This window comes from Phaseolus vulgaris, chromosome 10, assembly GCF_051622355.1.
Source record: "Phaseolus vulgaris cultivar YP4 chromosome 10, ASM5162235v1, whole genome shotgun sequence".
NCBI classification, from domain to species: domain Eukaryota; kingdom Viridiplantae; phylum Streptophyta; class Magnoliopsida; order Fabales; family Fabaceae; genus Phaseolus; species Phaseolus vulgaris.
The window spans coordinates 3,378,207-3,404,593 of NC_143507.1; the positions used below are offsets into that span (position 1 = coordinate 3,378,207).

Sequence of the window (26,387 nt, forward strand, 5' to 3'; positions counted from 1 at the left end):
GATATAAACCCTTGAATCTGCACCACTCACCCACAGAAGACAAAACAGCACCATCCTCACTACTCCACCCATGCTTCTCTGAAACTTTCTTTCATCATGGCCGTTCGAGCAGTAGCCACCTGCTCCCTCTTCCGCCCTCCCTCTCCGTCCCTCTTCTCCGCCACCCTCCGCCTCTACTCCTCTCGCTACCGCTTCTCCCGCTCCCTCCGTCATGCCTCCCACTCCCACGCCCGCTCCATCCACTCTGTCTTCGACACTGTCATGGAAGAGCTCCGTGCCACGCGCAGAAGCCGCCACAAGCGCGTTTCCGCCGCGGCTTCAAGGTACTCTACTACTCTCTCCTTAGCAAGGTTTATTGCCATATCTTCTATTTCAAATCGTGTAAACAACTCTGTCTGTGCCTTCAAATTGCAGTCTCGAATCGTAGGGTATGTTTGGATAAAGTTTTCTTCATCTTCCCACGCCCTTACAAAATAAATGAAAAAATAAACAAAATTAGTTTTTCTGCAAGGTATTTTATGTATAAACAAATAACTAGAAACGTTTCGATATCAACTTCATCACATTCTCTCCATAACAAGAGAGCATTAAATTAATTTGAACCTTGTTGCCCAGTGAAAAGTAACAGTTTCAAACATGGTAGTGGGAATCGCCTTAGGAGCACGGCTGATGTTGTCTGTCACGCAAAGGCTTTGCAAGCTAGTGAGGCTTTATTTATGTTGAGAAAAAAATTTAATAAAGTAAAAGAGATATGCTATCTTTAATAATGAAGATATGATATGCATTCCTATTAATACATATATAATCTAGATATTCTTTATTATATAATATTTGCTCCTTATTTTTATAATTATAACTATCTTGTTCAAGTTGGAGCATAAGTCATATGTGTCCGGTTTGCTGCAAATAGAATCGATATTTGATCCTCTTAAAAATTTTGTGAGTATGTCAGCTAATTGTTCACAAGAGTTGACAAATTGAGTGATGACTCTAGTTTTCTCTTATGAAATGATAATTCTCCTCACTATGTTTCGTTAGAGAAAGAGAGGACTAAAGGCAATGGTAATACTGCGTAGTTGTCACATATAAGGTGCAGTTGAGAATTGTTTTTTCAAATTTAAGCACTTTGAAGAGTTGTTTTAGCCATATGAGCTCACACGTGACTATCACCATTGCATGTATTTTGCTACTACACTTGATCTTGCCAAAACATTTTGTTTCTTACTTTTCCATGATAAGAAATTACCTCCGACTAGAACACAATATCTTGAAGTGGAGCGTTTATCACTTGGTGTGATGTAATCCTTAAGAGGATGGTAGAATCTTGATGAACTCAAAAGGGGTTGAAAAAGAGAAAGTCCATGGAAGAACATTGAAAGGTTGTGAAATCATGGGTTCCATGGCGATTCATTTTTGCAACTCAAGAAAACAACATGTAAAAAAACAAGAACAATTTTCAAAATGAAATAGAAACTGGATTTAGAATTGAAATGGGGTAAAAACACAAAGATAATTGCACAAATTGAAATGGGAATAAAACACAAAGGTAAAAACACAAAGATGTTTCTTAAAGGATAATTGCAGGAAGATTTACCACTTGAAAAAACTTTTCAAGATAAGAACCAAAACAAGAGAAGAACTCTCTCATGACCCACAACACAAAGATATATCTCACAAAATGATTTCATATATTATTCAAGAGTGATTTACAAGAGGCACTAGCTTCTTTATATAGAGAATGTCACAACCTAGACTAGGAAAAGACACCCAACAAGTGTTTAGAAAATTTAGAAAAGCCAAATGTAAATATAAGACTACTTAAGCTAAAGTTAACTCAACTAGTCATATGTTTAATTCTTAGTTAATTAGTAAATTACTAATTAATTCTTGCACATGGGTGGTTCCTTGAAATTAAGGAGAGACACATGATTGTTCCTAACTTTAAGGCAAAACTCATTATTACACCTTCAAGAAGCACTTGTGGCGCATGGAGAAGTCGAAAACCATGTGAAGTAGTTATAACCATCATTACACTCACAAAGGTAACATTGTTTAGTAAGAACAAATTCAGTAGTTGTAGTGAGATGAGATTTGTAGCCCAACCCACTAAACTATAACCCAATTTTGGAAGCCCAAGTGGAATAGTTAGACTTGTTCATCTCAGTAATAATAATTTGATTAGAAAAGATGGTAGATTATGTTCCAGAGGTTGATGTGGTGTTAAAAAACATTTTCTTAGGAAAGAGAGACATTGAACTGAAACCATCTGTTTCTGAGACAATACAGAGGCTTTATTTATATTGGTAAAAGAAGTCAATGAGATTTAAGATCCTTTAATAATAAAGATATGATATGAGAATAAATAAACATGTTTTTAATATTACATATATAATTTAGATATTCTTGAATATATAGGATTTGCTTCTTATTTCTATAATTATAACAAAGGTGAAGTTCTTACCATGAGGAACACACTTTCGAGCATGAAGAGGTTGGCAAGGGAAGGAAACACGCTTGAGAAAGCAACATATATTATTCTAGAGAGAGCAAGATGAGTTGGGAGAGGGAGAGAGGGTGTGCTTTGCGGAGTGACTGCGAAGCAACACTGTAAAAAGAAAAAGAATTGGTGTGGAAGGTGAACCAAATTACTGTGAGGATCAGCTAAATCTTATAGTGTGAAAAAGTGATTCATCATAGAACACATGAGTCTCTAGTCAACCTTAGAATTTACCTATGTTGGAGGTTCCACATCGACCAAAGATTAGAACATTTCATAGTATATAAGCAAGTGCAAACCTCACCTTATGACCCGGTTTTGTAAGGTTGAATTAGGCTAAAGTCTCCTTCTTAATAGGTATCAGAGCCATTTGGAGTCCATCCTAGTGAGAGTTTGTTGGGTTTATCAAGCTACCCGCTATCGAACCACCCATAAATATATAGTTATACGCACAAGTTGGCAGCCTCGGCGTGAGAGGGTGTTTTGGACATTTCATAGTATATAAGTGGGTGCAAACCCCACCTTATGAGCTGGTTTTGTAAGGTTGAGTTAGGCTTAAAGTCCACTTCTTAATAACCTAAAAAATTAGTTTAAAAATATAGGGACATTATTTTTTCTATTAAGGACATTTCATGTATTTAGTTATGCATTAATTTTAGTGATGCACTTATTTGAAACTTTTGATCTTATTACTCTCCACTTTGAATATGGAATTTATAGTATCACGATATAAATGGAACAAATTTTGTTAATTGCTTGAAATAAATTATGTCATAGAATCCTTATAATACAAAGGCAGGCACTAATGGTTTAGAAAAATATGCTGTTCTTTTTCCAAGTGCAGTATATTTTCTTTTTTATATATTTTTGAAATCCTAACAATAAGTAATTTTTCCTACAATAACTATGGTTTGTAGTTTAAAGAATATACAAACAAAAGCCTGCTTCATGTTCTAGGCTCCAAAAATGGTGGTGTTTTTATTTTATTTTAAAAGGAGACACTGAAAAGTTAGAAGTTGAACAATTTTCTGAAAAACTTCTGTCAAGAAAGTTTTCAGAAGGAATAAGTAATTGTATCCAAAATTTGTTTTCTTTTCATATTTTTATTTGCTACTTATGTCTGTTGTTCTGTTTACAGGAAAATTGTTAATAAGGTGTAGTGGTTACAAACTTTTAAGTTACGTGAAAATCTATTTTCTGCAATCAACTTTCCTAGAGTCACATTTGAAAATATTGCCATAGAAATCATCAATAGTAATTTTTGTATAAAGCTTGATCTGGTATTTCCTAGTCTTCTGATTGCTTCAGTTTTTAATTTTTGTATCTATTTGGCAGCATGGGATTGTTGAATAAAGAGCTTGTTGAAGATAGACTTGTGAATCGTTCATTGCAGAAAGGGTTGCTTTTGGAATTCAAGAAGGATTCTGATAGAGTATTGCTAGCAGTAGCTCAGAGACCTGATGGCAAGAAGAACTGGATGGTTTCTGATCAGGTTCTAGTTGAAACAACATAATGCGGCATGTTTAATAGGTTGCTAGGTGTTGGTTCTTCTTGCATTTTTTATAAATGCTAAATATTGCTGGATTGTGTAGTCTAACTTTTTTGTTGGTTTTGTTGGGCTGAAGAATGGTGTCACTTCTTCCATCAAACTGCAGCAAGTGACATATATTGTTCCTGGTATTGATAATTTTGACCAAGCAGATATCACAGATTTTGCACTAAAGGCTCAGGATAACATGGTCAGTTCCTGTTCCACAATGGCTATGGTAACAGATAAGCCAAATTTATAACTTTTTACATTTGTCAATTACTAAATTCTTGATGATATGCAACAGGACCCATCTCTACTAGAATATGCTTGGGTTGAGCTCCTAGAAAAGAATAAGTCTGTCACAGTTGAAGAGTTGGCTGAGGTAATATGCTTTATTGACTAGATGTCAAAGCATGCTTTTCTGTCCATACTTGAGTTGCTTGTTCTGCAGATAATTTATGGCAGCACCGAGCCCCTTGAGAGCTATTCCGCTCATCTCTTGCTATCAACAGATGAAGTATACTTTACTATATTGGAGACTAAAGGAGCTCGTTCCATTTATGGACCTCGACCAAGTAGGCAGGTATATGTATTAGTTTCACATTTACGGTAGTTTTTGAAGATTATGGATTGTTCATTGCTCATAAGTTATGGACCTCCTTTTTGGAGTATTTTCCTAACGTTATACACATGTGCTCCAGGGAGAGTCTTGTGTTACTTTAGTTGTTTTATTTTTACTCGTTGTAAATTACTTGTGATCTAGGATCAGAGAGTAGTAGTATAAATCCAGTACTTACGAGCAGTAGGTAATTACTGTGATGAATCAACTATCTAATAAAACACCAGTTCATAAAATAATGAAATATAATATAGAACACTGTACTACATTGAGATATACTTTCTTCCCCCGGGGACATAAGTCTCCTTGTGAGGTACAATACAACAATCCACTTGTTGTCCCAAAGATGAAAGTATCTTACAGAGAGTATTCCTTGTTCTTAGACTTCAAATAACTTCACCCTCCCCAATTATAGATATGAATTTCTCAATTATGCTGAAGAACTAGTAGCATTGGATCTGATGCTGGACCTGAACCAAAGATGTGCATCATAGGGTATACTCGAGAAGGAAGAAAATGAGTCTAGGAGAAATAGAGAATTAATGTTGAGTTGGCTTTCAATTAATGCATATGTTGGGGTGGGGAGGGGGAATTCTGTTAGAGGAGACTCTGTTAGTATGATGTTGCTAATAGGTCAGTAGGGGAAGAGGAGGGGGTATTGATTTTGATTCTATTGAGTTAGTCAGGAGTGTCCCTCTTTGAATTGGACAATGGGCTCTGGTTGTCTTTTCGCTTTCTGTAAGAGTTTGTTAGCTCCTTTCTTTCATTGAATAATAGGATTATACCCAAATCTTTTCTGGGATTTCTATCAAATGTCTACTGTTACGCCCAAAAGAAATATTAATAGAGACTTGCAGAAATATAGATTATATTTTCCCGAATCATACTTGATACAATACAATAAGTGGTATAAATAAGAAAGAGGAAATAAATAAGTACACTAATGTAGCACTTAAAATTAGGAGAATATTTTCCTATAAATGCTATAGTTAAATAAAAATAAAACAAATTTTAATTAATAATTACAAATAATTCTGATATGACCTAGACTCAATCAGAATCTATGGTTCTAATTGATTTGGGCTGTGGTTATGATACATAACTGCAAAAGTTATTTTATATGCATAGATGTCATCATAGAGTTACTAAAATAGATTTGCCATTACAAAACAAGTTATTTTCTATCACCTCCTCTAAATAATTAACTACCTCCTAACTTGGATCTTAGTTCCTATTGCAGCCATAGAAGTGTGATGATAACTTCTTATTGTATGAACTGTTCTAAGAAAGTGGACTTTAAACCTAATTCAAACTCACAAAACTGGTTTGTTTTACTAGTTGTTTTGTGAAATGGAAAGAAAAGTCTAATATTTTTATTGGAATGACAGGTTGAGGAGCTAATTAAGAGGAAGCATGCAAAGGAGGCTGCTGAGAAAGAACTTCAAGAGTTTATTGAATTACTGGCCTCTGTGAAGTCCATGTCTTTGCAAGATAAACCTCCAAAATCTTCATGGACCAATGATGAGAAAATTTGGAAAAGAATTGAGTCACTTGTAGCATATGCTATTGATGCATGTAAAAGTGATGAACAAAGGAAAACAGCTGGGATGGTAACTTTTCCCTAAAAAATTGTTTTGATTTAATATATCATTGTAGAAATCAGGGTTTGTTTGGACAAGTTTCTCTACAAGCACTTCTAGAGAAAATAAGAAGAAAAAAATGAAATGAACTTTTGCATAAGCTAAAATTAGCTTAAGCACAAGTTAAAAAAAGAAAATTTAGAGATACTAGAAAACTTCTACATATTATAGCTTCTCTAAATTCCCTTCTATACTTTATGGAGAGTTTTATTTAAATTTTTCTTATTTTTCTTTCCTGTAAGTGTTTGTAAAGAAGTTCATCCAAACAGATGCTTAGTGTTTTTCTTATACGCAAACAATATGAAGAGATAAGAAAACAATGAAATGGAGAACTTTGCATGAGATTCTTGAACTTATTTTAATTAGACTCTATCGAAGAATTGGATCAAATAGAACTCTACGAAGCTATGCATATTCAAGTAGCAATTACTAGTCTTGGCATGAGAAAGGATGATCTTGGTGGATCCTTTCTTGGTAGTTTAGTATAATAACACTGAATAATAATGCATCTCTAGAATGTTGTTTATTGTTAATGATTAATTTAATAAATTCATCTTCTCTGTTACTAGCAGATACTAAAGGAATTGGGTCTGGCAAAAACAACTTCCTCAGCTGTTAAACTTCTGATAGATATTGGATATTTTCCTGTACATATCAATCTTGATCTGTTGAAGTCTGGTATTCCCACTGATCATTCAGAAGAAATCATATCTGCTGCTCAGACTCTTTTATTGGACACATTTGATCCAGACAAGGTGGGTTTCGTTTTCTTGACAACATTGCTAAAATATGAGATCAATCATATATGTTTTAATGGCAGCATTCTTTATAATGGTATTTTAAGTTGCATGGAATTAAGATGATGAAATTATTTAACGTTACTTGAATTTGGATATGATAAAAAAAATCAATGAGTGTCTTACACACTATACTAGACTTCCTTTGAGCAAAAAATCTAGGAGGTTGCTCTATGTAAATTTTTTCCTCAAGATCACCACAAGGAAAACATTTTTAATATCAAGTTGGTAAAGTGACCAATGACGAATAGTAGCTATTGCAAGGAAAAATATAATTGTGTTGATCTTGGCCATGGGAAAAATAGTGTCATAGTAGTCAAGTCCATAAATTTGTATATATCCTTTGGCTACGAACCGAGTTTTAAGGCCCAACTTCACCATTAGGCCCAACTTTAACGCATAGGCCCGTCTACATCCAATCGTTTTCTTTCTAGAGGGAAGAGGAATAAACTGCCACATGCCATTGCTTGTAAAAGCTTGCATTTTATCAATCATGGCTTGTTGCCATCTAGGATGATTAAGTGCCTCATGAATAGTTGTAGGAATAATGATGGTAGACAAAGAAAAAACAAAAGAATACGATGGAGATAGGTGATGATAACTCAATATTATTAATAAGATATGAATTACGCGAGTAGACCACATACCTTCTTAAGAGAAATTGGTTAATCTGAGGTGGGGTAATGTGAAAGAGTTGGTGGAGAAAGACACGTGGCATGGAAGCTATTGGAGAGGATCTGAATCTTGAGAAACTTTAGGAAGTGTAGGAGAAGCTTTTTGGGTCTTATATTGTGATATCATTCCAATAACATGATAGAGATATTATAAGGACATGTTATGGATTCAACATGAGTTGGAATATGATTAGGCACTTTTCTAGAATTGGATCAATGTTCTTAACATTCAAGAACTCACCAAATCACAAGCAACCAAGCCAAACTCATATAAAAACCCATTTTATGACAAAGGAACCGATTAAAACAAGTAAGAAAGCAAATGAACCGATTAAAACAACCTAGGAATCAAATGAACCGATTAAAACAAGATAGAAAGTAAATGAACCGATTAAAAGCAAACTAGAACACAAATGAACCGATTAAAATGACTAGAATTGACATGTTTTAGAGTTTGTTTGGGAATGGAAATGGATGAATAAGATGGAAGGAAGAAGGAAACTTATGTGGTTGGAGTCCTTGGAGAGGAGCATGCCTCTTGAAGGATGCAAAGCTTCAAGATGAGTGTAGATGCCGCCACTTGAGGTTCCAAGAGTGCACTCAAGATAAGACTAGAATAAGAGAAGACACAAGTCTCTCAATCACTCACCAATTTGGGAGAATTTCTGTACTCAAAATATCAAATCTGTATTAGAAAGACTCAAGCCCTCCTTTTATAGGAGAAGGACCGGTCATGAGTGTACAAGAAGCTTACAAAGGAAGCTATCCAAGGTTACCTTGCAACTCTTCCACTTCTAGCACCTAAAGTGGAGAAAGAAGGGATACCTTCTAGATTTTTCTAAAGCTAATATCTAAAGATGCTTTACACAAGAGGTATCTTTAGGTTTCCCTCTTAGCACCTACCTAAACACTATCTTAAGCATTTTTAAATTTTATACAAAAGAAACTACAAAAAGAGAAAACATTTGAACACTACTTCCTAATTCTTTAAATTTGCTCCTTGTAATCCTTCGAGGTAAAAAGGATGATGAGCTAATATTCCTCTGAGCATCTTCAACTTCGACCTCTTTCTCTTCTTCTTCTTGATCTCCATCATATTGGTACTAAGGAGAGGCGGTGGGGCAATGTCAGATTTGGGTTGGAGTCAGAAGAAGCCAAAATCACCAGAGGACCAAGGGTTGGAATAGATAAAACACGTTGAATGGAAACACGAGTTCCCATAGAGGATGGGGGAAAGGTGTATCCTAAAAAAAGTGACATCAATTGACATATTATATTTTTTGGTAGTTGGAGAATAGCGATTGTATCCTTTTTGAAGGCAGGAATATTCTAGAGAAGCACATTTAATAGCCTTTGCAGAGAGTTTATCTAAACCTAAACAAACATTATGAACCGAACAAATATAACTACACATTCTAGGAGTGATAGGAAATATCAGACCATTGCAAAATATAAAAAGGGATTTGATTTTCAAGAGAGGAAGAAGTCATTCTATATATTAAAAAAATAACAAGCAGTGAGGATTGCTTCTTCGCAATGATGTATAAGAACATTTGTATCAACATTAGAGACTATGCACTTTCAATGAGATGTCTATTCTTATTGTCTAGAATGCCATTTTGTTGTGATGTGGGGAGACAAGTGAACTGATGTAAAATACCATGAGTATAAAAAGAAAGCTCAACAAAAAAATATTCTTTAGCATTGTCACTTTGGAAGATTTTAATTAGTTTTTCAAATTGTGTTTTAATCTCATTAAAGAAGGGGATGGATATGGAAGAATTCATCAATGAAGGCTACATAATATCTGATAGTGCCTTCATCCACATGCTTGTTTTCTTGGAGTTTTTTGAGGAAGTTGACGGAAGCTTGGTGTAGGAATTGGAACAAGGATGACTCCAATGGAGATATGGATTCCTTGAAGGTGCATGAAGAGTAGGGAGAGTGATTGGTTGGGCCATTTCACTTGAAGAGATGAAGAAGAAGACCAAAGGTGTCTATCCTAGAGAGGCTTAGACAAGAGAATGTAAGAGCTAGCAACTTGGCAGCATAACACTCAAAATTGATCTTATTATTTCATGGGCCAAGCACCCCTTTAAATAGTGTAGAGGTCCAACCAAAGCTTACAAGAAAAAGAGGGAAAATTCAAATGCAATGGATTTGAAAATGGCGCCCAAATGAAGTCACATTGCAAGCATGACCTAGGTGTGCTTCATGGGACTAATTTAGGTCTAAACGATCAGCCTAGGTTAATTAGGAGTCTTAATGAAACCCTAATTTAACATAGGTTGGTTTTAGATGCCTAATTTCAACCCTAATTCAATTAAGAAAACTAAAATTAATTTTTCTTACACTTTTAGCAAGAAAATTAAATTCTAGTCTAGAGAAATTACACTAGGTTATGACATTTTTAAACATATACAGAAAGGGTGTCTTTGCCATAAGTAGCAAAGTCCCAATCTTCTTGAATCTTCCTTGCCATTGACCTAGTGGTTGGTCTTGAGCTGGGCCTTCTACCATCAATATCTAAAACCAAAAGATGTGACATAACTAGGTTTCAAAGTATTTGAATGAATGGTAGAGGAAACTAAGTTACATATTTTTTCAGTTTGTTTTTAAAAAGATGACCTAACATGTATTACTAGTTGACATGATTCACATTCTAACACTTGTAGTTTGCTTAAGGCTAGGAGCCATTGTTTTTTTTTTTGATCAGCAACGAATTAATATAATTTAAAAGAAACACTTTAGGGGTGTTCCAACCCTTATACATAAAACCTCCTAATTAAGCATTCAACATATTAGATCAAAGTTAAGCGGCACACCACTTAACTCAAAAACTTAAAACTAGTTAAAAAACTCAGTCCCAAAACCTGAGACTGCATAACACCAGCATAACACAAACCAGAATCCTGGTTATGAAGGAAACCTACTAGGGGAAACATGCTAACAGCTAGGTGTGACCAGCACATCATAACCAAGTAGGGCAAAAAACTAAAGGGTCTCCAGACCTTGCTGCATTTGCTTCCTGAACCACTACATACCACCATGCATCTTCCAAGCATATCAGTAGCTTGACCATAGAACGCAGCATATGTCTCAAACCAAAACATAACACCAAGTGCATTGTTTATATAGCATAACCAGCATATCAACAATGCCGATACCTCCAAAGTTCATACAAGAGCAATTGCGAAATCACAAGCCATGATGGCCTGGACCGGTATAATAACCACCAGCTCAGCCAAACTGAGGGGGACCTGCCTGACAACCTGTACCTTCACCCCTCCTTACAAAACCAGAACCGGGCTTTGATAACACAAACCTCAAACATCCTCAACAGCACCACCTTGACAACGAACAAACTCCATACTCCATGCCTGTAGTCGAGCAATCTACCACCGAACCAGGGATTGTCTCTTGACAGCAGAGTGATTCACCTATAACTCTTATCTATAACTCTTAACACATAGCTCAGGATTTAAGATCCAATCTGAGAAAGAGAAGTTAAAATTGTGTACTCTGTTTTTCAACCAAAGCCAAGAGTTGAGTTGTGCCTGGTGAAAGATCTCTTCCGCATCAGGCTTCCCCTGCTTGAAAATGACTAGGTTTCTTTGTTCCCATATTCCTCTCACAGCTGTCACCCACAACCCTTTCCACACAAGGTTTTGCTGTGTTCAGGTGTACCAGGTGGAAATTTTCAAAGTGGACCTTTAAGTCCTTATGTTGGACAAACAAAATCCCCATCCACCTTAGACACAAAGACCACACCTGTTGTGCTACTATGCATTCCAAGAAAAGGTGGTAAGAGGTTTCTACCGAGCCTTGGCATAACGCGCATCCCGTGGTCTCAACTAACACTCCTCTTCTACTCAAACTACTACGAGTTGGCATTTTGTCCAACAAGACCCTCCATGCAGTGGTCAGAGCATTGGGGAGTGCTTTGGCCTGCCACAATTGTTTGAAGAAGCCCTCCGGCCAAGTTGGCGCATGGTTTTCCAAGCACTTGTACGCAGACTTAACCGTAAACTCACCAGAAGGATCCCCACCCCATTCAAGGACATCTTGTTCCTCCCTATTAAGAGAACTCATGGATATACTCCTAAGAAGTTCAAGTTCTTGAGTAGTTTCCCATTCAAACCTTTCCCTCCTCCACCTTAATCTCCAGCACCACACTGATTCTTCCCAACTTCCTACCTCACCCACCGTCAAGCCCTGATCCAGGGATAGCGAGAATAGTCTAGGATACTGGGATAAGAGATTATTCCTTCCAACCCACGTGTCCTCCCAAAATCTTGCTTTATTTCCAGATCCAACCTTCCAACACATAGCTTTTTGGACCCACCCTGCTTCATCATCTTCCCCACTAACCTTTGACAGATCTCTCCACCACCAAGACTGGAATTTTTGGTGGATCTGCCTTTGCCCAGATCCCACGCCATATTTAGAAACTAGGATATCCTTCCATTTTCCTTCTTCATTACTTGCTAACCTCCATTTCCATTTTGCCAGCAGAGCGTAGTTAAATTTTCTTATGTCTTTGATCCCCAGACCACCTTCTTCCATTGGCTTACAAACATTTTCCCAACTAATCCAACAGATGGGTTTTTTATCTCTAGCCCACCCCCAAAGGAACCTCCTCTGGATACTAGCAATGCGATTGTACACTGAGACTGGGGCTTTGAAGAAAGATAAGTAAAAGAGAGGCACAACAGTTATGACCGACTTGATTAAACAAATTCTTCCTGCCATAGACAAGAACCTCCCTTTCCACGCACTCAATTTAGCATTAATCTTAGACACAATTGGTTCCCAGAACTGCTTCTTCCTTGGATTACCCCCCACCTCCAAACCCAAGTATTTGAAAGGTACCCTCATGAGTGTGCAATTCAAGGTTTTAGCATAAAGGGCGAGGGAATTATACTCAACATTTATGCCAGCTAGCTTTGATTTGTGGAAATTTACCTTCAGCCCAGAAGCAATCTCGAAGCCCCTTAAGATAGCTTTAATAGTGATAATGTTTCTATAAGAATCTTCGCACATAAAAAGTGTGTCATCAGCAAATTGTGAAACGCACACTTCAGCCTCGCATCTCCCCACCTTCACCCCATTGAGAGTCTTCAGTTTATTTGCTTGTCTAACAAGCCCAGATAACCCTTCAACCACTATAAGAAAGAGGAACGGTGCAAGGGGGTCACCTTGTCTCAACCCTCTAGAGGGTTTAAATTCCTCCGTGGGGCTTCCATTAACCAGAACCGATACAGATGAGGACTCCAGGCATCCTTTAATCCAACTTATCCATTTGCTGTGAAAACCCAACCTGTTAAGCATATCTAGTAGAAAAACCCACCTTACCGAGTCATATGCCTTCTCAAAGTCCACCTTCAAACAAACACCTCTCCTCCCATACCTCCTTAGGTCCTCAACAACCTCATTTGCCACCAACACAGTGTCCAACAAGCCTCTACCCTTCAGAAAAGCTGATTGGCTAACATCAATAATAGTAGGTAGAACACTCTTGATACGGCCTGCTAGAACCTTGGTTATAATCTTATAGATAGCACCCACCAAGGAGATAGGTCTATACCGATCTAGAGTTAAGGGCTCTCTTATTTTGGGAACAAGGGCAATGAAGGAGGCGTTACAACCCTTTGGAACACACCCTGTAGCTTCGAAATGATGAATTGCATCCATAATGTCATTTTTGATAAAATCCCAACAATTCTTTAAAAAATTGAAATTGAATCCATCCGGGCCAGGGCTTTTTGAACCTTCACACTCCCACACCGCAGCCTTGATTTCTTCCTCTGTGAAGCTTGCAATCAGCCTAATGCTATGTACCGGGGATAGAGTCTTAAAATCTACATTACCGAGTCTAACCCCAAAGTCAGTTGTAGCTTGAAATCTTTCTTCAAATAACTTTTTGGCTTCCTTTCTCACGACTTCTGGTTCCTCACACCATTGATTCCCAACCTCAACGCCTTTAACCTCGTTTCTAAGTCTTCTCCACCTTATTGCTGCATGGTAAAATTTTGAGTTTCTATCCCCGTGCTTCAGCCACTTTGTTCGAGCTTTTTGTCTGCTCAAAGACTCAATCTTGTGATCAAGTGCCCTTAACTGGCTTAAGAGCTCCCATCTTTTTTGCTTCTCGCAATCATCGAGATCAGCACAGTCATCTTGGGTATCAAGATCTTCAATCTCCTTCAAAATCTTTTTCTTATTTGTTTCCATGCATCCGAACACATCACGATTCCAAACCTTTAGGTCCGCCTTAAGGTTCTTCAGCTTGTCCTTTAACCTGGACAAGTAGTTACCCTGCACAGGATAAGAGTCCCATTTCTCCTTCACCATTGTTAAGAATCCGGGTTCTAAAAACCAGGCATCAATAGATCTGAAAGGTTTTGGTCCCCAATCTTTGACCACAGACTTAACAACAATCGCACAGTGATCTGATACCACTCTTGGCTGGACATATTGTTTACATGTAGGCCAATTAAGAAGCCATTCATCAGAGACGAGCACTCTATCCAGCCTACTCTTTGCTGATCCATTAGCTTTGAACCATGTGTATCTCTTGCCAACGATAGGTAGTTCCACCAAAAAATTTCTCTCAATGAAGTCGTTGAACCCAACAATTTCTTTCCTCTGGGTACTAGTAGCGCAAGCCCCTTTCCTCTCATCTCCACATCTAACCGCATTAAAATCCCCGCACAAGACCCAAGCAGTGTTCTGATAAGCGTTTTTGACGTTTGTCAGGTCGTCCCACAATGCTAGCTTATCTTTTACAGTGCATGCTGCATAAATATTAATAACCACACATTTCAGTTTTGACTGGATATGCTGCCCGAAGATAGCTATAAAACCTTTCCCCATGAGATGGCTGTCATAGCAAAAAGCATCTTTATGCCATAAGGATAGAGTACTACCCGCTCCATTTACTCCTTCATTGTGTATCCATCCGATATTACTATCTCCCCATAGAGAGAAGCACCTGGCATCAGATAATACAACAGCTTTGACCTCTTGCAGGCACACGAATTCCACTCCCTCCCTAGCAATAGAATGTCTGATGTAATTTGCTTTAGTGCCCCCCCCTAAACCTCTAATGTTAAGGTTTAGGATAATCATATAGACCTGTTGTGGTTGCCCTCATCATTCTGCTGTGCTACTTCCTTATCCCTCTCTTCCATTCGGCCATATTCTTTAACAATGTCCTCCTCATCCCCACTATTAGACAATCCTAAAGATTTTCCCACCTCCCACAGGTTAACAGGCTCATCTAGGGTCACGTCGCATTGTGATCTATCTTTACGCTGAGCAAGGTCGCTGTCATAGGTAGCACCTGAACTCACACTTAACCTGGACGGTGAATAAAGAACAGACCCTACTCCCCCCTTAGATCGCCATCGCTTTTTGACGCTTGTTTCCCCCAACTCCCACATGGCGCGAAGTCGGCGAACCCGCAGAGGGGTGCCGTAATCATCCCCCACTGTTGCTTGTAATTCCTCAGTCGGTTCAGACGACAGGGGCCGACCATCATCGTCCCTAACCATAGCTTCATTGATTAACCCATGATCAAGGAGTCTAGTTTGGGGACCTTCTTCGGTCGTCAATTCTTGTGTATTAGCCTGCATACTGCCATTCGGGACCTTCAGCGTTTGATGTTCCCCCCTAGCCTCCGCCAACGGTGGTAATGAAATCAATCCCCCTTTTTTCCCCCGCCGGTGGTACACGAGGCCTGTTGCCGCATTCAGCGGTCTCTCCACCGGTTTTTCCATATCGCAGGCGTCAACTGGTTTGGGCCTTTCGATACTCCTTCTTTCTCCCAAAAAATGGGCCCCTTCACTTCCAACATGGGCCTCAAGCATAATGGGCTTGACTAGGGTGTCCCCACAGGACTCAACTAAATCCATTAAAGAATTTAGGGCAGACTGTACTGAAAGACAGACTGAGTTGACTTTTTGGATTACAGATATAGGTGCCTCCCCCTCCACATTCGTCTGCTTACGTCTTTCCTCATTCGTGTAAGATCTGTTTCCTACCTTCTGCGCCACCTTTTCTTTACCTGACCATTCCTCCATAGGCATTCTTTTTGTCGTACTCGGTTGATGTGTCTTGTCTGCTTCCTCGGGCCCCTCCCCCTGCCGGAGCTCCCTACCAGCGTCGTCATCTCCGTCTTTGCTACTGTTCAACGAGAAAATAGATTCTTCTACCACCGAGTCTGAAGATGAAATACTTTCCATATAATCATCGGAATAACACTTGCACCGACAACTACCCCCTCCCCCACGCACTCAGCTTCCTCCACGATGCAAACTGTATAGGGTTGGCCATTAATTCGCATGTTCTTCGACAGACTAAGAAAACCAGAGTTGAGCACTCGCAATTGTAGTCTAGCGAATTCAAGATTATCCCACGTCTCCGTAGCTTCATCGATAGAGACTAGGGTGGCCGCCTCACCGATCACTTTGGAGAAGCAGTCCTTAGTCCAAAGGGAGAGTGGTAACCCAAAACACCTAGCCCAAATAATTTTATGTTCGGCGGTAATGGACTCAGACCAGGGTGCAATGGTTTCAAAGAGCCTATCGAACCAAGCTTTGTTCTGATTAAGAATATCATGCATCCGTTCTCCACCCTTAGGTGTAAGTAGTGCCATACTATCACCCATAAACCTCACTGTAACCATATTCAGCCCCTCCTTAATAAACTCTTCACACAGTCGGGTGTGGTTATAATTCGGTTTCATATGGCCGATCATGCTAATGGCCATCCACGGTAAAACTTGGTGCTTGGTTTCAACATTCTTTCCTTTCCACTTCTCTTGAGAGTAACCACGCCCTGCATCCGCATAAGAATGCTTCTTTTCACTCGGCATCTCAACCGCCTTTCCTTTCTTTTCCTTCCACACTTCTTTCATCTTGTACTTTGTTGGTACATGTCTATGTGGTTTCCAAGCCTCTCTTGGTTGGCCTCTAAGATCAGCTCTTCTATACCTCGGAACATTAACATGAAGTTTTCTATGACCAATGTAGATATTGTCCAGCTCCTTTTCCAACCTTCCTGCATTTGATACTTCGAAGAAACGCACAAAACCGAACCTCCTTCCCCACCTGTTTAGCCGACGGGAAATGAAAACTTCCTTCACCCTTGCCCACCTCTGGAAGATCTTAAGCATATCGGATTCCCCATACCTGTCGGGAATGTTTGAGAAGAAAAAAGAAACAAAGTTGCTAGATGATTGTTTTCCCGCCCGTCCCTTGAGTCTCCTCCTACGTTCCTCCCTCATTACTATTGAATCTATTTAGTTTAGGGTTTAGGGTTTAGGGCTAGGAGCCATTGTTATCTTCAACTTGGCTAGACCTAGGTGACCTAGATGATCATGCTCAAGCTTTAGGTTGAGGTAGCAAAACAGGATACAAGTGGGCTCGGTTTTAGATAGTATAGTCCTCGCGATTCATGTCCTTTGCTAGTAAAAAAAACCATACCATGTTCCTATATCACAAAGTGTTGCATAATTAAGAGATAATTATTTGCGGATTCCATTTTCTATTTATTAGGACAGATTTGATATCTTTTGGTGATTTGATTTGATTTGATTTGTGTTGCATAATCAGGAGAATTATGTTATAATTAAGTGCAGATTCCATTTTATATTTATTAGGACAAATTTGTTAGTGATTTGATTTTATTTGATTTGTACAGCTTTAAACACTCATTATCTCTGGCTTTCATTGCCTATTATTTCTTTCTTTAATTAGGTTGTAAAACAGTCTATAAATAGAGACTGTAATCACATTTGTAAGAAATCTCAAAAATATATTTCATCTATTTCTTTCCACTATTTGTATAGCTTTAATTACCTATTATTTCTTGCTTTAATTACCTATTATGTCTTTCCTTAATTAGGTTGTAAATAGTCCATAAATTTAGACAGTAATCACAATTGTAAACACATTCAGAAATACATTCAATCTACTTTCAACTCAAAGGAATTAGCATCAAAGGTTACAAAACAATTGAGTTAATTAGTTTAGAGAGACTAAAGTATAAGGACAATATGAAATGTGCAAGATAAAATTAGGATTTAAAGGAGATAGAGTAACTCAACCAATTCCTTGAGATGTCACTTTGGATCCGATGTCTATAGTAACAAGGTGGGGATTTAAAACAAGGGCATCACCAATCATTCATATGATTTAGGAATTTGAATCAATTAACAATTGTCATAAAATCATGGTAATTCTAACTATCTAGATTTTTTATTCTCTTATGTTTTACTCCCTTTCATGATGTTTATGTACCTATGTAGAAGGATGGATTAACCAAATTCTTCTGCTAGATACTTGACCTGTACAACCACCTTAGTTGTTTTAAATTGCTATTGAGGCAGAACTCAACTTTTCTTACATCTTGTTGTTCTATTTTACCCTCGTAATTATTGTAATTGTTATTTATCACATCTTAATATCTTGTTTTATTTTGTTCAGACTGACAGGAAGAATCTTACTGATTTAAAGGTCTATGCCATTGATGTTGATGAGGCTGATGAGGTGACCTTTTTTTTATTGATTTGAAGTGTTACTCCATTTATCATTGGACGCTTGTTAGTTTATTAACTGACGATCCATAATATTTAGCTTGATGATGCTTTGAGTGCTACAAAGTTGCAAGATGGCCGGATTAAAGTTTGGATACATGTTGCAGACCCAACTAGATATGTTCAACCTGGAAGTATAGTGGATAGGTATCTGGTTGAGATTCAAAGAGATATTTAATTGTGTATTCAGTGTTGTGTGTTCCTCAATTTGTAAATCTACTTCATGGCTTGCAGAGAGGCTATGAGAAGAGGAACTTCTGTTTTCTTGCCCACTGCTACATATTCTATGTTTCCAGAAAATCTTGCCATGGGGGGCATGAGTTTGAGACAAGGAGAGCTTTGTAATGCAGTTACTGTATCAGTTGTGCTGCATAATGATGGCAGGTAAATTGAAATGTGTTGGTAGCATTGTGTGGTATAAATTCACCTGCTTTAATAGGAGTAGAACATTTCACTGTAGAAAGTGAGATAATCTGTTAGATAGAACCTGTCCTGAAGTGTGAAATATGGCTAGTTGTTCGAGGAATTAATAGAACTCCAAATATAATAGGTTAGAGGAACAAGGGTGTTGTTGAAGCATGTAATATGGAAGGGGAGGTTTCATCATGAATGACTTGCAAAACCTTTATTTTTTTTCCTTTTTGTTTATTTTATGTGAATGTGCTTGTGAAAAAAATGTGTAGGCAATAAGCAATAATAATGGAGTTACTTTTCTTGATATAAAAAAGAAACAATAAATTGGTATTTAAAGGAAAAACGAAATCCTAATAAAAGGAAATAAATCTCTAGACAAAGACTCTATATCTGGAGCAAATCTACCAAATAAACTTCTAATCCAATCCCTTAATTTTAGGGATTTCTTACAAATAAATTTATATTTATTTATTATCCAGTCAATCTATATTGACTGTACAGTAAATGTAAATATTTACACCCATATTTCAACACCCCCTCTCAAGTTGAGGAATAATGTCCTTCATTCCCAGCTTGGTTATGAGATTATGGAAGTCTGAGGTATTGAGTCCTTTTGTCAGCATATCAGCCACCTGTTGCTTGGATGGAATGTATGACATGCATACTAAACCTTCTAATTTTTCCTTAATGAAGTTTCTATCTATTTCTATATGTTTTGTTCTGTCATGCTGAATGGGATTATGTGCAATGCCTATTGTTGACTTATTATCATATTAGAGCTTCATGGGTCCTTCCAAATTAATATTCAAGTCATCTAGGATAATTTTTAGCCATAATAACTCACATAGCTCTTGTGCCATGGACTTGAATTTTTATTTAGCAGATGATCTTGCCACTACATAATGTTTTTTGCACATAGGAAAGTACAATCCAGTTCTTTATCTTCTATCAACAAGAAAACCTGCATAATCTGCATTCGTGTAGGCTGCAAGAGTTAGTCTTCCTTTTCTTTTGAATAGTATTCCCTTTCCACGTTGCCATTCAAGTAGTGTAGAATTCTATAAGTAGTTCAAGATGAGATTCCTTCGATTTGTGCATAAACTGACCGATGACACTCACTGAATGAGCAATGTCCGATCGTGTGTGGGCCAAACATATTAATCTTTCTACCTGTCTTTGACACATTTTTTTTGTCTACTGCTGATTCCTCTTCAGCCTTGCATAACTTGTGATTAGGATCCATTGGAGTTCACACTGGTCTGCACCTAATTTTCCATTGGAGTTTCTACTAGCAAATCAGTTATATATTTTTGCTACGATATGAAAATTCCCTGGTTAGAGTTAGAGTATGATACTTCAATCCCTAAAAGATACTTTAATCTTCCTAGCTCTTTTAGTTCAAATTCCTGGAACAGTCTCTGTTTCAATTCTTCCTTCCCTTTTTCATCATTTCCAGTCATTATAATACCATCAACATAAACTAGAAGTCTTGTTACCCCCTCTTTCCTTGAATGTTTAGTAAATATAAGTACTAACTCTTGGGGCTGAATCTCTAACTGTTCCGGTATTTTCCCATTGCAGTTCAATGATATTACGAGTTTCAGTTTGTAATTCTGCCCCAAAATTAATTTGCTTAGTTGTAGATTCATTTTTGGAGGCTTTAGTTAAAGCATATGACAGAACAAAGGGTTCAAGGTGATCATAACAATCTTTTGAAAGAACTTCTTGGGAGTTAGTATTGGAGAAAAAGTTTTGGTTTTCTCAAGTTTAGAAGGAATAATATTTTCTTCTATTTAAATTATGAGGTCATTAGACCTATATATACATGAGTTTGCTAGTTATTTTAGGAAATATGGACAACTAATTCTACAGAAACAAATCCCTATGATTGTGGGATTGTTTCTAAATACATAATCCTAATATTAATAGTAAGATACAGCTGTGATACAAAATAAAAATATAATAAGGATAAAATATAAAACTTCCTAAACAGTTTTGACACTCCCCCTCAAGCTGGTGAATAGATGTTCTCTATTCCCAGCTTGGATATAATTCTTTCAAAGTTACTGCAGTTCAGTCCTTTGGTGAGTATGTCTGCAAGTTGACTCTGAGTGGACACATATGGGGTGCAAATCAAGCCACTGTCTAACTTTTCCTTGATAAAATGTCTGTCCACCTCGATATGTTTAGTTCTATCATGCTGTACTGGGTTGTGGGCTATGCTAATTGCAGATTTATTGTCACAATATAACCTCATAGGTTCATCCCACCTTATCTTCAAGTCTTCCAATATAATCTTCAGCCATAGAAGTTCACATATTCCTTGGGCCATTGCTCGAAATTCTGCTTCAGCACTTGATCTAGCTACTACACTTTGTTTTTTACTCTTCCAAGTCACTAGATTTCCACCAAGGAAGGTGCAGTATCCAGTAGTTGATCTCCTATCCACAACTGACTCTGCATAATCTGCATCCGTGTATGCTTCAAGACGAACACTTTTGTTTCGTTTGAACAAAATCCCTCTTCCTAGAGTCCCTTTTAAATACTGCACAATTCTAAGGGCAGCTTGCAAATGTGCCTCCTTTGGTTGGTGCATAAATTGGCTGACTAGACTCACAGCAAAAGCAATGTCTGGCCTAGTGTGAGATAAGTAAATAAGCCTGCCCACGAGTCTTTGGTACATTTCCTTGTCCATGGCATTATCCTCCTCCGCACTTCCCAACTTTATATTTGGATCAACTGGAGTACTTGCTGGTTTGCAGGCTGTCTTTTCTGTTTCTCTAAGCAAGTCAGTAATATATTTTTGTTGAGATATGAAGATTCCTTTCTTGGAATGGGCCACTTCAATTCCCAAAAAATATTTAAGTCTCCCTAATGTCTTAATTTCAAATTCCGTGGCAAGACGTTGACTTAACGTTTGCTGCTCCTCTTTGTCATCTCCAGTTATTATAATATCATCTACATACACCAATAATATTGTTACTCCTCCTGAAACTGAATGTTTGATAAATAAAGTGTGATCTTCTTGGCTCTGTTTGTAGCCCAAACTTGTCAAAACTTTGGTGAATCTTCCAAACCATGCTCTTGGGGATTGTTTCAGCCCATATAGAGCCTTTTTTAGCTTACAAACGGTTCCAGCAGCAACCTGTCCATCATAGCCAGGGAGCAACTCCATGTATATTTCTTCTTCAAGGTCTCCATGTAGGAATGCATTCTTCACATCGAACTGCTGCATATCCCAATCATGATTTGCTGCTAATCACAATATTACTCTGACCGTGTTCATCTTAGCAACCGGAGCAAATGTCTCCAAGTAATCCACTCCATAGGTTTGAGTGAATCCTTTGGCTACTAACCTTGCCTTGTAACGCTCAATAGTCCCATCAGCCCGATACTTTACAGCGTATACCCACTTACACCCTACTGGTTTTTTTCCAGTTGGTAAGGTGACAAGCTCCCAGGTTCTGTTCTTGTTTAGTGCCTCCATTTCCACATCCAGGGCTTGTTTCCATTTCCTGTCAGATAATGCTTCAGATACAGAGGAAGGTGTGGGTGTAGAGTTTAAGTTTGTGAGAAAGGTTTTATGGGTAGGAGAGAATTTTTCAAAGGATAGGAAATTTGATAGAGGGTAAAGTGGCTGTTGGGTGCAGGTTCTGGTTCCCTTTCTAAGGGCAATAGGAAGATCCAGGTTTTGATCCTCCTGTGCTTCTGAATTTTCCAAAATAAACTCATTAGAATTATTGGAATTTCTAGGATTAGAAACTGTTACCTCATGTAAAGATGGTAGGTTGGATTCTTGGACATGGATAGATTCTGGAATGACCTTTCCTCTTCTTGAATATACCAGATTTTTTCCGAATTTCCCACCACCATTAGGTGCAGATTCAACTGCTGATTCAGGTGCTTGTTCAGGAGCTGATTCAGGTCTTGCTGTTGGTTCAGGTGCTTGTTTTGTTCTTGTCTCAGTTTCGGGGACAGCAATGCTATTTGTCCCAATTTCAGGTCCAAATGCCATATTTGGAAGCATGAGAGGCTCATCTTCCTCTCTTACATTCTCCCCCTGAAGATGAGGCTGGAAGTAGCTCTCTTGTTCGTTGAATGTGACATCCCTTGACACAAAGAATCTCTTTGACGGGGGGTGAAAACACTTGTATCCTTTTTGTGTGGTTGAGTACCCTAAAAATACACATTTGACAGCCCTAGGGTCCAACTTTCCCCTTTCATTACTATGAACATGCGCAAAGGATACACACCCAAATATTCTAGGTTGGAGTTTATTTGTAGGGTTTAGGTGTGGGTAGAAGGAGGATAGGACTTCCATGGGGCTTTTTGATGCTAAGATTTTAGAGGGTAAACTATTGATTAGGTAGGTGGCAGTAAGAAGGGCTTCCCCCCAAAATTTCTTAGGGACATGATTTTGAAAAAGTAGAGCTCTAGTTTGGTCTAATAAGTGCCCATTTTTTCTTTCTGCAGTCCCATTCTGTTGGGGTGTGTTAACACATGAAGACTCATGAATTATCCCTTCCTTTTGGCAAAAAGAGTTTAGCACTAGGTTAAAGTAGTCCTTGGCATTATCAGACCTAATTCTCTTGATATTAACTCCAAATTGATTTTTAATCATAGACACAAACTGAACAAAAATGGAGCTAACCTCAGATTTATGTTTCAATAGGAAAACCCAAGTCACCCGTGTACAATCATCTATGAAGGTTAAAAACCACTTAGCACTTGAGATATTAGGAATATTAGCAGGACCCCAGACATCAGTATGGATAAGGAAAAAAGGGAAATGACTCATTTTATTACTAATGGGAAAAGGTACACGCTTGTGTTTCGCAAGCTCACACACCTCACAATGGAGACTCTCCACATTTAAATTCTGAAACAAGGAAGGGAAGAGTACTTTTACAACTTGAAATGAAGGGTGTCCTAGCCGACAATGATATAGTTGAGCTTTCTCTTTACTGGTCATGGTGGATTCAGATATGAGAGAATGACTATTGATACCGAGATTAGGATCCTCCATGTAGTATAGGCCATTCCATTCTCTAGCATGTCCAATCGTCCTCCCTGAGTTCTTGTCCTGAAATACACAATAGTTGTTATGAAAAACAACGTTACAAGAGAGATCTTTTGTGAGTTTCTGTACAGAAATCAGATTGGTGGACAATTTAGGGACATGAAGGACATGTTTTAATGTTATAGATGGGCTTATTTGGACTTCTCCTTGACCTGCGGCAGTTATACATGTTCCATCTGCTGTGGAAATTTTCTTGTTGCTAGGACATGGGATATATGTGGAGAAGTATTTAGGTAGAGGGGTCATATGGTCAGTAGCACCTAAATCTAGTATCCAGAAATGGGTAAAGGGTGTATCTGAAGCAGTAAGTCCAAAAGAAAATGGAAACTTACCAGAATATGTTAAGGAGCACATACCTGAGGGCTTCTCCAATTTACTAAGGAAGGACCTTACCCTTTCTATCTCTTCATGATTCAGCTGGACAGATTCTTCTCCTTGTCCATTAAGGATGTGTGCTTGTCTTTGTCCTTCCCTTTTTGGAGGGCCTCCTTTTTGGCCCCATTCTCTGCTTGGGGGTTTTCCATGTAATTTCCAGCACTTTTCCCTTGTGTGGCGCGGCTTGTTGCAGTAGGTACACCAGACTTCCTCCTTTTTCTCTATATTGGAAAACCCGCTTTTCTTCTGGTTAGTTATCATGGCTGTTCCTCCTTCAGCTTTCATTGCTGAGCTTTCAGTAGTTGGGGTCTCCAACATCAGTCCTCTCCTGCTTTCTTCACTTCGAATAATGGCTACCACTTCATTAAGCCCTGAGACTTTCTCTTTTCCCAAGATTTGGATTCGAACCTGATCATATTCAGGATTCAGGCCTACCAAGAAATCATAGACTCTATCTTGTTCAATATACTCCTTAAGGATTGCTGAGTCTTCTGAACATTTTGCTTTTATAACTCGATAGTGATCCAATTCCATCCATAGGGACTTGAGTTGATTGGCATATTCTGTAACAGATTTGTTTCCCTGCTTGGCAGCCACAGTTTTCACTTTTACATCATATATTTGAGCAGCATCCTTGGCCTTAGAATAGGTTTGTTCTACTGCCTCCCAAATTTCCTTTGCTGATTTAAGGAACATGCAGGTATCACTGATTTCTGGGACCATTGAATTCCACAGCCATGCCATGATCATGGAGTCTTCTTCATCCCATGATTTGAACTTGGCATCCTGTTCATCAGGGGCAATATCAGTCAGGTGACTGACCTTTCCTTTTCCTTTCAAGATGGTTCTAATGAGTTGAGACCATTTGAGATAATTTTTTTCATTTAATCTATAAGCAGAATGAACATTCTGCAATTCTCCAGCAGTTTGGGATCTGTCCCCAATAGGATTCACGATCTTAGTGATCTCAGCCATCACAGTGATGAACAGTAGCGGCGGTGAACAGTAACCGTGATGAACAGTGGCGTGGTGAACAGTAACCGCGGTGAACAGTAGCCGCGGTGAAGGCTACACAGCAATGAAGGCTGCGATTAGGCCAAGGTTGTGCAGCAATGAAGGCTGCAGCAAGGCTCAATGTTGTGCAGCAATGATGGCTGCAACTTAGGGTTTTCAGGCACGGTTAGAGACTCCTAAAGATCAGGAGCTCTGATACCATCTCAAGTTTAGAAGGAATAATATTTTCTTCTATTTAAATTATGAGGTCATTAGACCTATATATACATGAGTTTGCTAGTTATTTTAGGAAATATGGACAACTAATTCTAGAGAAACAAATCCCTATGATTGTGGGATTGTTTCTAAATACATAATCCTAATATTAATAGTAAGATACAACTGTGATACAAAATAAAAATATAATAAGGATAAAATATAAAACTTCCTAAACAGTTTTGACAGGTTTCAATGAAGATGACATCAATGGAGATATACAATTTTTTAGATGAAGGGATATAACACTTGTAACCTTTTTGAGTTGCTGAATAACCAAGAAAGACACATCTACCAGCATGGGGATCAAGTATGTCTCTATTTTGGTTGTGTATATGTACAAAAGTTATGCACCCAAATATTCTAGGAATGAAGCCATTTGAGATCTTAAAGTGGGGGAAAAAGGTTTTTAGGGTTTCAAGAGTACTTTTGTTCTCTAGTATATCTGTGGGAAGTCTATTTATTATAATATGCAGCAGTGAGGACAACTTCTCCCTAATAATTTTTTGTAACTTTTCCTTCAAAGAGAAGTGCTCGGGTGGTGTTAAGCAAGTTGAAATTTGAAATACAAAAGCAACTACAACAAATATCCTGTATCATTGTGTTTTTTTGCGAAACCTCAGGGTATGCCACCAAGTAGAAAAATTGACCATAAAATTCCATAATGGCATGGGTAGATCTAATAAATGTTCAACTCTGCATTTCTCCTTACACTAAGAAGAATGAGACTGAAAAACAAGTTAAAAATATGCTGGTCTTAGGAATTATTCAGCCTAGCAGTAGTTCCTATTCAAGCAAAGTAATTCTAATTAAAAAGAAAGATGGCAACTGGAATTTCTGCATTGATTATAGAGCTCTCAACAAAGTGATTGTACCAAACAAGTTTTCTATTCC

General features: G+C 38.0%; 1 protein-coding gene across 6 annotated transcripts in view; it reads left to right on the forward strand.

The window, feature by feature from the left end:
• The window catches only part of EMB2730 (Ribonuclease II/R family protein), a 32,733-nt gene continuing 6,346 nt past the window's right edge, over positions 1 to 26,387 (forward strand). For 2 of the 6 annotated variants that reach the window (XM_090296723.1, XM_090296722.1), the window contains exons 1-10: positions 34 to 323; positions 3,833 to 3,989; positions 4,123 to 4,236; positions 4,333 to 4,410; positions 4,480 to 4,611; positions 6,036 to 6,257; positions 6,857 to 7,042; positions 18,246 to 18,308; positions 18,396 to 18,502; positions 18,590 to 18,739. In XM_090296723.1, coding sequence (XP_090152849.1) covers positions 97 to 323; positions 3,833 to 3,989; positions 4,123 to 4,236; positions 4,333 to 4,410; positions 4,480 to 4,611; positions 6,036 to 6,257; positions 6,857 to 7,042; positions 18,246 to 18,308; positions 18,396 to 18,502; positions 18,590 to 18,739 — 1,436 coding nt within the window. In that variant the 5' untranslated portion in view covers positions 34 to 96. Of the gene's footprint in view, positions 324 to 3,832; positions 4,028 to 4,122; positions 4,237 to 4,332; positions 4,411 to 4,479; positions 4,612 to 6,035; positions 6,258 to 6,856; positions 7,043 to 18,245; positions 18,309 to 18,395; positions 18,503 to 18,589; positions 18,740 to 26,387 lie in introns of all 6 variants that reach the window. The other 4 variants (XM_068623615.1, XM_090296720.1, XM_090296721.1 and 1 more) reach the window with 4 other exon arrangements.